Source organism: Diospyros lotus, chromosome 5 (genome assembly GCF_014633365.1).
Source record: "Diospyros lotus cultivar Yz01 chromosome 5, ASM1463336v1, whole genome shotgun sequence".
In the NCBI taxonomy this organism is placed as follows: Eukaryota; Viridiplantae; Streptophyta; class Magnoliopsida; order Ericales; family Ebenaceae; genus Diospyros; species Diospyros lotus.
The window spans coordinates 18,945,694-18,957,329 of NC_068342.1; the positions used below are offsets into that span (position 1 = coordinate 18,945,694).

Below are 11,636 nucleotides of genomic sequence, written 5' to 3' on the forward strand. Positions count from 1 at the left end.
ATTTTGATTTTTAAGTTAGGTATTGTATCCTAGGGTTAGAATTTTCATCAAACCATTTACACCTATTGGAGAAATTACTATCTTAAAGATAGTTTCCTATAAACGCCTTGTCTAACATATTCCAATTTCTTATTTTGCCTTTCCTCAATTGTATGATATATATTAAAACATAAAAACCATCAGGACTTGTTGACGTTCAGAATTGGCCGACCGTGATTCATTGGTCTGCATTGGTGTAATGAATCCGAGAAGGAGAAAAGGGGTTATCAGATTCAATTTGTTGATCCATCGGCCGGTCGGCCTTTGCAAAATACTCCGATGCTTAAGTAAGTAAGCGATTAAGGAAATGTAAAGTATCAGCAAGTTGGCAGGGAAAGCATACCATGGCTCTAGGAAGAGCTATCTAATATATGGGAGGAGGAGATATCCTCTTGCCTGTGTTGTACGTCTGCAGGTGATAGGACATAATATTTGGAGGCGGTGGAGGCGCCCATGCAGTGGCAAGGTGCTGACGAGACCCTCATTAATGTGGATGAGATCTATCATTAATGAGGATGGGATCTAAGGTGAGCGCACAAAAATCCAGAAGTGGCTATAATGATGTTGCAATGAGCCAGGATGGGACTGACATAGGTCGAAAGGACGAGGCCAAGTTAGGCCTGAATAGCCCAGTTGGGAAGGCCCCTAGCCTATTAATATTTTCTGGCATATAGCCTTCTCATTATGCGAGCTAATCGGTATAGGCTGGTGAACTGCAAGAGTCGCTGTGAGCTCCCACAAAGTGTAGTTGGGACCTCGTTTGTATTAAGCCTGCTTGGTCCTGCGACCTAAGCTCGGGCTCCAGCAATGTGCGAGCTCGCTTCAGCGAACTCAGCTCGGGGTCTATTGGGCCCTATGCGATTGGGCTGGCCTGCTGGGTTGAGCCCAGCCCATATGGAGTATAGTGGGAAATACCCGTAACATTAACCTAACTCTTGCTTATAAGCCTAGTTTGCAACACTCATATTCAAGCTCTACTCCGTGGGACTTTGAGTCAATCCTGAAATGTAGTAGTCAAAGAAGAAGATTTGAAGAAAAAGAAGACACAACAATGGATTGAGCAATGGTGATTTCGACTATGGTTGTTCCTGACAAGTGAGAGAGAGAGGGAGGAGAGGAAGACAAAGAAGATTAGAAGGAGAATGAGAAAACTGAAAGAAGATAGAGATAACCATGGCTGAACTACTGGGCTCGTCCATGGCTATCATTTTTTGGCAAATACAAGAGATATGAGAGAAGAAGGAAGAAGATTAGAAGAAGAAGGGGTAACTATTGTTGGACTAATGATGGGTTTGGACATGGTTGGCATGAGAGAAAGAGAGAGAGTTGTCTTAGCAAATTTGAGATCTTGTCATTGTTGGATAAACATCGAACATAATGGACATCTATTTATATTTCCCACATCAATAATAGTGTATTTCCATAACAATAATAGTGTATTTCCCACTTAATAACAGCAACACAACCTATTTATGCATATCTTGTAACAACAAGAAGAATGAATACAATCTTAGTGGAATGAAACTTGAACTGAAAAGTTAGGGGCTGGGAACTCAAACCACCAACACGCCGAAAACTTGGAATGGATCTGGGAACAGCGATAGGAGATGGTAGTGATCGAAGCACGCTGGAGGCGTTGTCCTGAAGACAGATTCACCCTGTACCGGTCACGACAGGCTACGACGTCTGGCTTCGTAGGATACGACGACCAACCATGACAGCAGGCTCTGGAAAAACTCTCAGGCATTAGCTCTCCACAACCAAGAATTAAACAATAGAAAGTAGATGAACTCCGATGTGCACACATTGAGGGACCCCGCCTTATATAGTGCTTTGGAGATGCACGAACTGACGTCGACATTTACTCACAGAGTGAATGTCGTGCCTTTTCAATTGGAGATGAACTCCTATTAACCGCTGTAATTAAAGGGGAAGAATAAAGACACCGAGCCACCCAAACTCCACAAGGAAATAAATAAATATAAAAAAATTAATAATTTTATTTTATTTTTGGTATATAAAAATATAATATAATTATTCTCAGAACTAAACTGAACTGATGGACGGCAGCGGCGCGTGCGAGCAGGTAGGGGCTTGCCCATTCACAAAATTTGGATGCCTCTTGGGGCTAACCCCAAGTGGGAGGTAAGGGTTTAAATACCCTTAGAACTCCCTTTATCCCACTGATGTGGGACAACACTCACCCCATACGCACACATACTTACACTCACACACAAGAATACACAATAATCCCCCACATGAGTGTAAGTGTACTATAACAAACTGACATAACACCATGGAGAGCCAACAAACAAGTTATGCATTAAGTAAGGTGTCTTTTGGACTTAAATCTTCCTTAATGAGTATCTGTTGATCTTACCGAAGAAATAATGAGGCCAACTCTTGAACTATCCTTCTGATGGTAAATTGAGACAACAGACATCACACACCACTTGTCTTGTATCTTCGAGTTCTATACGTTTGTGTCCATTTTGATCTTGGACAACATCCTAAATTCATAAGAGCTATAGAGAACCCAAGCTCTTTAAACGGTTCTCATAGAAGCGACCCACTTCTACTCTCACATAGGTAATCATTGATTAAGAGTACTCTGTCACTACTTCTCTTGTAATAAGATATCAATATTACTTGTATGTCTGATAGATCACACATTCTCTTTTCTACCAGGAATTGGGGAAGAAACTATAAGTTCCTTAGTGTGTATCTATGAATTATTCCAATCGGTTTGCCTATTTAACCTAGATCTTTGGATCTACAGTCAAATAGGTTAGGTTACAACCAGAAAATTCATTTCAAAGGCCTTAGCCCCATTCCATTCGATGTACAAGTGATTTTCTTTCTTGTCACTCCTTTTGTCAAACGATCTGTCAAATTTTCCTTACACTTTACATAATCAATGAAAATTATCTCATTGGTAAGCACCTGTCTTATTGAATTGTGCATATGCCTTATATGTCTTAACTTTCCATTGTAAACACTATTTTTATCTTGTATCGAGGGAGCTAAGTTGTCACAATAGACACAAATGGCGTTTATAGGCTTTGGCCACAGTGGAATGTCTTCAAGGAAATTTCGAAGCCATTTTTCTTCTTCACATGCTTTATTTAAAGTGATAAACTTTAACTCCATAGTAGACTATGCTATGCACATCTGTTTTGAAGACTTCCACGACACAACACCACCACCTAAGGTAAACATATACCCACTGGTTGACTTAGTCTCCAAGCTATTAGTGATATAATAAGCATCACTAAATCCTTCTAGTACATGTGGGTACCTCGTGTAGTGCAATACATACTGAAATGTGTACTTCAAATACCTAAGTACCCTTACAAGGGCATCCAATGGTCACGTCCAGGATTGCTTGTGTATCTCACTAACCAACCTACTAAGTAGGCAATATTAGGTCTTATACAGTTCATTATATACATCAAACTTCCAATGACCCTAGCATATTCTAGTAGAGATACACCTTCACCATTATTCTTTTTTAATTTAGAATTTGGATCAAATGGAGTAAATGCTGGCTTACTCTCATAATAACAAAATTTCCTCAACACTTTCTCTATGTAATGTGACTGAGAAAGTACATATCCTTCGAAATTCTTTGTTATCTGAATTTCAAGAATAACATAAGTAAGACCAAGATCTTTCATGTTGAAGTTGGAATTCAACATCTTCTTCATGGATTCTATGACACTTCTATCAGTGCCCATTATCATCATATCATCCACATATGAGCACACAATGATACACTAGTGATTTGTGATTTTAACATAGGCACATTTATCACTCATTTATCTTGAATCCATTTGATAACATAGTGTGATCAAATTTCTGATGCCACTGATTTGGTGCTTATTTCAGCTTATAAAGAGACTTTATAAGTTTACACACTTTATTTTCATGTCCCTTTACTACAAACCCTTCAGATTGTTCCATATAAACTTCTTCATCTAAATCTCCATTCAAGAACACAGTTTTTACATCTATTTGGTGAATTTTCAAATTGTGTAATGTTGCAATTGCAATCAACAACCTTATAGATGTGATTCTCGTCACTAGAGAATAAGTATCAAATAAGTCTTCCCCTTCTTTTTAATGATAGCCTTTAGCTACTAAACAGACTTTGTATTTATCAATTGTGCCATCAGCCTATAATTTCCTTTTAAATTCCCATTTACATCCAATTGGCTTACTTTTCAGAGGTAAGTTGACCAATACCCGTGTTTGATTTTACATAATGGACTCCATTTCACTATTGATAGCTTCCTTCCAATATGAAGCATCAAAAGATGTCATAGCCTCATTAAATGTTTGAGGCTCATCTTCTACTATGTAACTCAGAAAATCTAGTCTAAAGAAAATAGTTTTCTTAGCTCTTTTACTTCTTCTAGATTCAACCTTAATTTCCTGACCAGATGACCTTCATAAGAACTCGCTTCATACTTCCTCTTCGAACCACCGTCATTGTGTCTCACTTCCTTGAAAGGAAATATATTTTCAAAGAACTAAATTTCAATAGATTCCATTATGGTGTTATTGTTAATATCAGGAACTTTTTATTTTACCACCAGGAATCTATAGGTCGCACTATGCAACACATAGCTAATAAAGAAACAATCTACAGTCTTTGGTCCAACTTTGGTCCTCTTCGATAAAGAAACTTGTATATTCGCCAAACACCCCCACACTTTCAAGATTTTGTACTAGGGTTGCTTCCCATTCCACACCGATACTTGTCAGTCTTTTTATGTGGAATTTTATTCAATATTAAATTTGTTGTAAGCAAATCTTTCCCCCACAAGTTATGGGGTAAACCATAACTATTGAGCATGCAATTAACCATGTCCTTCAATGTTCGATTTTTTCTTTCAGCTACACTATTTTGTTGTGGTGTATAAGGTGTTGTGGTTTGATGGATTATACCATGAACCTCACAGAACTCAAAAAGAGATGATGATTCCACATCTATTTGATCTCAACACCTTTACCTTCTTCTTAAGTCGATTTTCAACTTCTGCCTTGTATGTTTTGAAAACATCTAAGGTCTCGTTTTTACTATGTAGTAGATATACATAACAATATTTGCTATAGTTATCTATAAATGTGACGAAGTATTTTTTTTCACCTCTAGAATGAGTACTCTTCATGTCACAAACATCACTGTGAATTAGGTCAAGTAGTTCACTATTTCTTTCCATAGACGAAAACAACTTCCTTGTGATCTTTGATTCGACACAAACTTCACATTTGTACCCTTTGTCAATGTTAAAGTTAGGCAACAGTCCTAAATTTATCATTTTTTGAAGAGAATGATAATTAACATGCCATAATCTAGAGTGCCACACATCACACAACTCAACGATATAAACGGAAGCCTTGTTCTAACGATAATTAACATGAACTTTAATTATCATTATTTTTGGGAACTTAGGCTAGTATATTTAGTTTAAACATGCCATCATGCAGATAGTCCCTTCCCACATACATATCCCGTTAGTCGGAGTAAATTTATCTAACTGAAATATAAGTTTGAACCCATTTTTATTCAGCAGGGATCCAAACATTAAGTTCTTTCTAATTTCTGACACATGGCATACATCATTGAGGGTAAGTATATTTTCAGAGGTCCGTTTTAGCAGGACCTTACTGTTGGTCCCAATGATGGCAAATATATCCCAATAGGGGGGTGAATTGGGATTTGTATAAATTTTTGATAATTTAAAACACTAATTGATGGCAGAACACTAGGTTTCAAAATATAGACTATATGTTTCAAAACAAACCTTTCTGTTAGATAGGTTTCGAAACCTACTACATATGTTTTGAAATATATTTTACTGTTTTAGCTTGTTCGAAATCTACGAGGTATGTTTCGAAATATTACTTACTGTTTTTCTTGTTTTGAAATTTCTTAGCTTGTATTTCAAAATAATGATCTTTGGTAAAGATGATTTACATAAGTAAGAGTATACCAAAGATGTTTGTATATCAAAGATATGTTTATATGTATATGTATAAACTTGTGCTGAAGGAAAATATGTTTTAGATTTTGATAACAAATCTTATGAAAGATCAATCACTAATTGACAAGCAAAAGCAAAAGATCAAGTGCACACAAGATATATAGTGGTTCGGCACCCTACCTAGTCCACTACTTTCAAGCTTACCCACTTGAAGGATTTTTCAATTCCAATCACTTTTACTAGTGATCAATCACAACAAGGGTTTTACCACTGTTCACCCTAAAACCTTGTACAATGAGTTTTTACGGGCTCAACTCAAACCTTACACCAAGTGAGTTTTAGGCTCAACTCAAACATTTCATCACAATGAGTTTTAGGCTAAATTCAAACCTTATAACAATCAAGATAAATAAAATTTTATCTTTACAGCCCAATGAATTTATAACAATAAATATCTTACCAATGGCTGCACAAACCCCTTAGCTTGAGTGAGGAGAGCTGAAGAGATGAGACTTCAGTTTTCGCTTGCTTCTCATTTTCACTCACAATGCACAAGAATAGAATTTGTAGAGATCTTTTTTGAGAGCTTGAATAAATGATTTAATCAAGACTCGTGCTTGTGTATGTGTCTCTAGTATGTGCTCTCTTGTAATTTCTTTTTGTCTTCAAACACCTACTATTTATATCAAGAGATAGAAATCTAGCCGTTTTATAGTTGCTAGAGATAAGACAGAAAAGTAGGTTTCGAAACATAGTATACAGGTTTTGGAACATCACACATTTACACTAAGCTTTCGAAACATACTCCTTATGTTTCGAAACATACAGCCTTTCTAGCTGTACTTGTACTTAGAGACAACATTGAGTGGGAGACAAAATCTATTCCCCACTATGATTAAAAATGTTTTCTACGTCAAATTTGAATTTGAATTTTGCAAATCATGGAGAATGCATTAAAAAATGTTTTGAGAATCCTTTAGATAAATATTAAAATGCAAAACAAAAGCATCTCGGATTTTAAATCTCTGCTAACAGAAATGTCAGAGGTTTCGAAACATGATGTATAGGTTTCGAAACATAGTCCAAAACCTTATTTGAAAACAGAAGCTTCGAAACATGATGTATAGGTTTCGAAACATAGTCCAAAACCTTATTTGAAAACAGAAGCATTACATAGATGTTCGGAAATAACATGCACAAAAACATTGAAACCTTTTTCAGAAGGGGTTTCGAAACATACACAGAAACATGATAGATTTTTAGAAACATTTGTTTGAAAACACAATCCATAGCATGTATACATCACAACTTATTTAAATGTCCACATTTTCTTTTATTTATATTTTTTCTTTCATTTACTTTAATACATAAATGTAAATAAGAAAGTATCCCATATTTGGATTCAATAAAAATATCCAAAAAATCAAAATCCATAACAATAAGAAAGTAGAATTTTGATTTTAGTACAAACTCAAGATTTAGCAATATTTACCTCCAAAATATATACTTTTTATTTCATGAAAAATTAATTAAAAATTGTTTTAATACTAATGGATATTAGATATCAAAATACTAGAAGATAGTTTTTCAAAAAGAAAACATTTTCAAAACATGTTCTAGTTGGTCTTTTGTCTTAAAACAATTTTAGCTTTATGTTGACCAACAATTTAAATGCTAATTTCGAAAATCACTTTAGGAGATTCTTTTAAATCATAATACTTGTTTTTGCAAATCTCCATATGTATAAGAATGAACTTAACTTGGTTTTCATTTGAACAAAATAATACTTGATATTGAAATTTATATATGTTGAAAATCATAACCTTGACTCATGACTTAGGCATTAAGCCAATAGATGTTTTTCATCATCAAAACTAATATAAAAAAAGGTGCAACATCATTTGCATGTCCCTTCCATTGGAGAAGGTAAAGCATTCCCCATATACAGCTTCTCAATGTTGTCAGACTTCTCATATGTGGAGAACAGAGCCCTGTCCCCACAGTTGTGCCTTGTAGCCCTAGTGTTTATCCACCAGCCTTTGGTGTTAAACACCATGCAAACATTAGTGACAACTGCAACCAAGTTGACATCTTTCTCCATCATATTGGCATAACTAGGCCTGTTTTTGCATTGATTATTGCCAAAGCTCTGTCCCTTCTTGTGATTGCAGTCAATAGCTCTATAACCCGTCTTACCACACACCCAATAGCTTCCCTGATGTGCTTATTGATGGTGTTGCTTTAGGACCCATGTTCCCGTTCTTCTTCTTGCCTTGTTGCTTCTTAGGTTGAGCCTTTGAAACTTTAGCCACGTTAGCCCTAGCTTCAAACTTGAGAGAGACTTATCTCCCTTTCTGTTATCCTTTTCAATGTAGAGTCTAACAGCCATATCCTCCATGGATAACTCTTTTCGCTTGTGCTTGAGATAGTTTTTGAAGTCTTTCCACGAGCATGACAACTTCTCAATCACAGTGGCAACCTGTAATGGCTCATTAATGACCAACTCCTCACTCAGTAAATCACTGAAGATGACTTGCAATTCTTCCAATTGGTTTACCACCAACTTGGTATCAACCATCTTGTAGTCAAGGAACTTGTTCACCAAGAACTTCTTGGTATTAACATCTTCCAATTTGTGCTTCTTGTCCGGTGCCTCCCAGAGCTACTTGGACACTTGATAAGGCGTGCAGCAAACATTGTACAACAAGTCCGTCAGCCCACTCAGTATGTAGTTTCGACAAAGGAAATCCAACTGTTGCCACACCTCCTTGACAGCTTGTGTCTCCACCGTTACGTCTTATTCGGGAGTTATTGGACAATTCTCATTGAGGATATGAATCAATTTTAGGGTGGTGAGATAAAAGATCATCTTCTGCTACCACCTTTTAAAGTCTTTATAGTTGAATTGTTGAGGTTTTTCAATGTGAGGGATAGCCTTGGCGACAGTTGGCCCAACAATAGCAGCTATGGTGGTGGCTGGAGCATTGGTCGGATTAGCGGCCTGAGCAGCAGAGGGTGAAGCTGTAGCAACGACGTTGATGGCCATAATTTTTCTTCAGATTGTTGGATAAACACCGAACATAATGGATATCTATTTATATTTCTCACAATAATAATAGTGTATTTCCATAGCAATAATAGTGAATTTCCCACTTAATAACAGCAACTCAACCTATATATGCTTCTTCTGCTTTCCAATTTTGAGAGGATAGAGAAGCTGTAGAAAAATGAGAAGAAATAGAATAAGCTTTCTTCCAGGGAAGTAGAGAACCTAATAAAAAAAAAAAACCTTGTTTGACACTGAATTACCTTGGCCATAACGATTTGGTTGATTGTCGATAAGAGCAACATAGTAGCCATTTGTCAGCTCTCCCCTGTTGGCGGCTGTTGGGAATTCTTCACAATCACCTTCCCTTGCTTAAGCGTAGGAAAACATTCTCTGTCAATCCCGGAACAATTCTCAGCTGTGGTCACATGTAGACGCGCAACTTTCACAATCCAACATCAAATGCCGGAAGTCTCATTGCTAATCCGGATTAACAATTATTATTATTATTATTATTATTATTATTATTATTATTATTATTATTATTGTCAATACATCGTAATTGACGTAATTATTATTATTATTATTATTATTATTATTATTATTATTATTATTTTTTCGGTGGACACCCAACAAGACTGTACGCTTTAATTATAATTCACTTAATCCATTTAGGGGCTTAGGATTCAAAAATTATTATTTGCACTTTGAACCAATATCTCTACATGTTAATAGAATTGCTTTAAATGATCCAACCTATACAGCATGTGCAACGATGACTTGTTAGGTAGGTTCTTAAAAGAGTTAAATCACACAAGTGGCGATAATTTCTATTTATTATTATTATTATTATTATTTGTTTCTATAATTGCCACTAATTTTCTGAAATTCTTTAACCTCATTTTTACCATGGCTACTCATTCTTGCAATTATGTTTGAAATTAATGTTTAATGCCACTTTTATCCGCAACCACACCTTTCCTTTTTTTCTAAATGCCCATAGAGTTTGAAATCGTCTGCCTTAGTTTGGCTCATTATCTACTCCACTATGTTTAGATGTTACCCTTGTCTACATGTACTATACATTCATTAAGATATAAAAAAGTAATATATGAAAAATATTTTAAATAAAAATATTTTACTTTATGTTTATTAAATTTATTTGATAATTTATCAAAAAAAATTACATGACTTCTTATTTAGAATTATTCAGATAAATTTATCTCTCTTTTTCTCCTGATAAATTTATCTACTACCTTACAAATAAGAGAAAATGACTCGTATGCCTCCAAATGTATTCTAAATAATTTAATAAAAATTTTAGAATATTTCTTAAATTTATCTTAATTATTTTATATTTTAATATAAAAATATTATAATTTTATTTTATTCAGTCAGCACGTCACATTCTTAACAAATTTTTGGCCGCCTGTTTGAGCAAATAATATTTAATTACAAAAAGATAATTTTACCCCCAAAAATAAACACACCACATCTCTCAACGAGGGTAAGCTGGGAATTTTGCAAGTAATTGCCCAATTAAGAAACGTGCTTCCTATAAACGAAAAAAAAAATGATTAATGAGTCGAAGAAAGAGAAACTCCACGGCGAAGATGAACACCAGAGATCAGGAACCCTACAAAGAGGAAGACGACGAAGATGCAACGAAGATGTGGGATTGTGGAAGCCCTTTGTACGATTCATACGAATTGGCTTCACTTGGCCATGTCCTTGACAGGCACACCATGGCGCTTCCGGCGGTTGGAGGATCGAGAAGGCTGAAAAACCAGCGGCTCTCCGACCAAGATTCGGCGACGCAGGAAGAACGAAAGGCCGGAAGAGCGCCAACGGCGACCGATGAATGGCCGGAGAAGAAGGAAGAAAAGCCCAAGGGAAGGAAGGCCGGATTCTTTAGAATCAGGAAGTGCTTTCATTCATGGAAGAAATGGCTGTTGAAATGATCAAATATTTTAGGTTTCCCAATTGCGGAGTTGTTCATTTTGATCGTTATCATATACATATACATACGCATCTCATATATATATAGATAGATATACACCGAACACCGTTCTAGTTTTCTTGCATATTTATCTAAATCAGTATGCATGTACGCCACGTGGAATATATGTGCGTATGTATGTATGTACGTGCGTGAGTCTTTTGATTCTTCACTTTCAGTGGAGGAAACCCAATTCAAGTTTTTTTCAGATATAATTATTTTTTTTAATAAATCCGGTTATCCAAACTGAGATCTGGATCCAATTAGATGTATTAGAAATAGTTCGGATATATATAATGGATTAAATATATTTAATATGATATTCAATTAAATATTATATAATATATTTTATATTTAATTTAATATAGGTTCAAACCTAGTTTATTGATTGACAAATTGCCTTTGAAATTGTACACTTTTAAATTTAGGTTTAGTTTTACACTTCTATAACATAAATTTGGTATGTACTAATATTCTTAACTATGAAAAAAAAAAAACAAATTAAAATAATCTAATAAAAATTTAGTGCTATATAAGTTAAATTTTTTGTGCAAAAAAAAAA

General features: G+C 35.3%; 1 protein-coding gene across 1 annotated transcript; it reads right to left on the reverse strand.

Annotated features, from left to right (window-relative positions):
• Positions 1–7,926: 7,926 nt before the first annotated feature.
• LOC127802137 (uncharacterized) lies at positions 7,927–9,075 on the reverse strand. The gene is made up of 3 exons (XM_052337833.1): positions 8,965–9,075; positions 8,302–8,691; positions 7,927–8,220 (listed from the first exon to the last, which is right to left on the reverse strand). The coding sequence occupies exons 1-3, from the start codon at positions 9,073–9,075 to the stop codon at positions 7,927–7,929; spliced, it is 795 nt and encodes a 264-aa protein (XP_052193793.1).
• Between the last annotated feature and the right edge of the window lie 2,561 nt (positions 9,076–11,636).

What these genes read in the sequence shown, in the direction of transcription:
- LOC127802137 (XM_052337833.1), bottom strand. Translation starts at nt 9,075, where the DNA reads ATGGCCATCAACGTCGTTGCTACAGCTTCACCCTCTGCTGCTCAGGCC. An exon ending in TTGGGCCAACTGTCGCCAAG is followed by an intron (nt 8,692 to 8,964) that starts GCTATCCCTCAC and finishes GTGTCCAAGTAG; the next exon opens with CTCTGGGAGGCACCGGACAA. An exon ending in TCAACCTAAGAAGCAACAAG is followed by an intron (nt 8,221 to 8,301) that starts GCAAGAAGAAGA and finishes GTGTGTGGTAAG; the next exon opens with ACGGGTTATAGAGCTATTGA.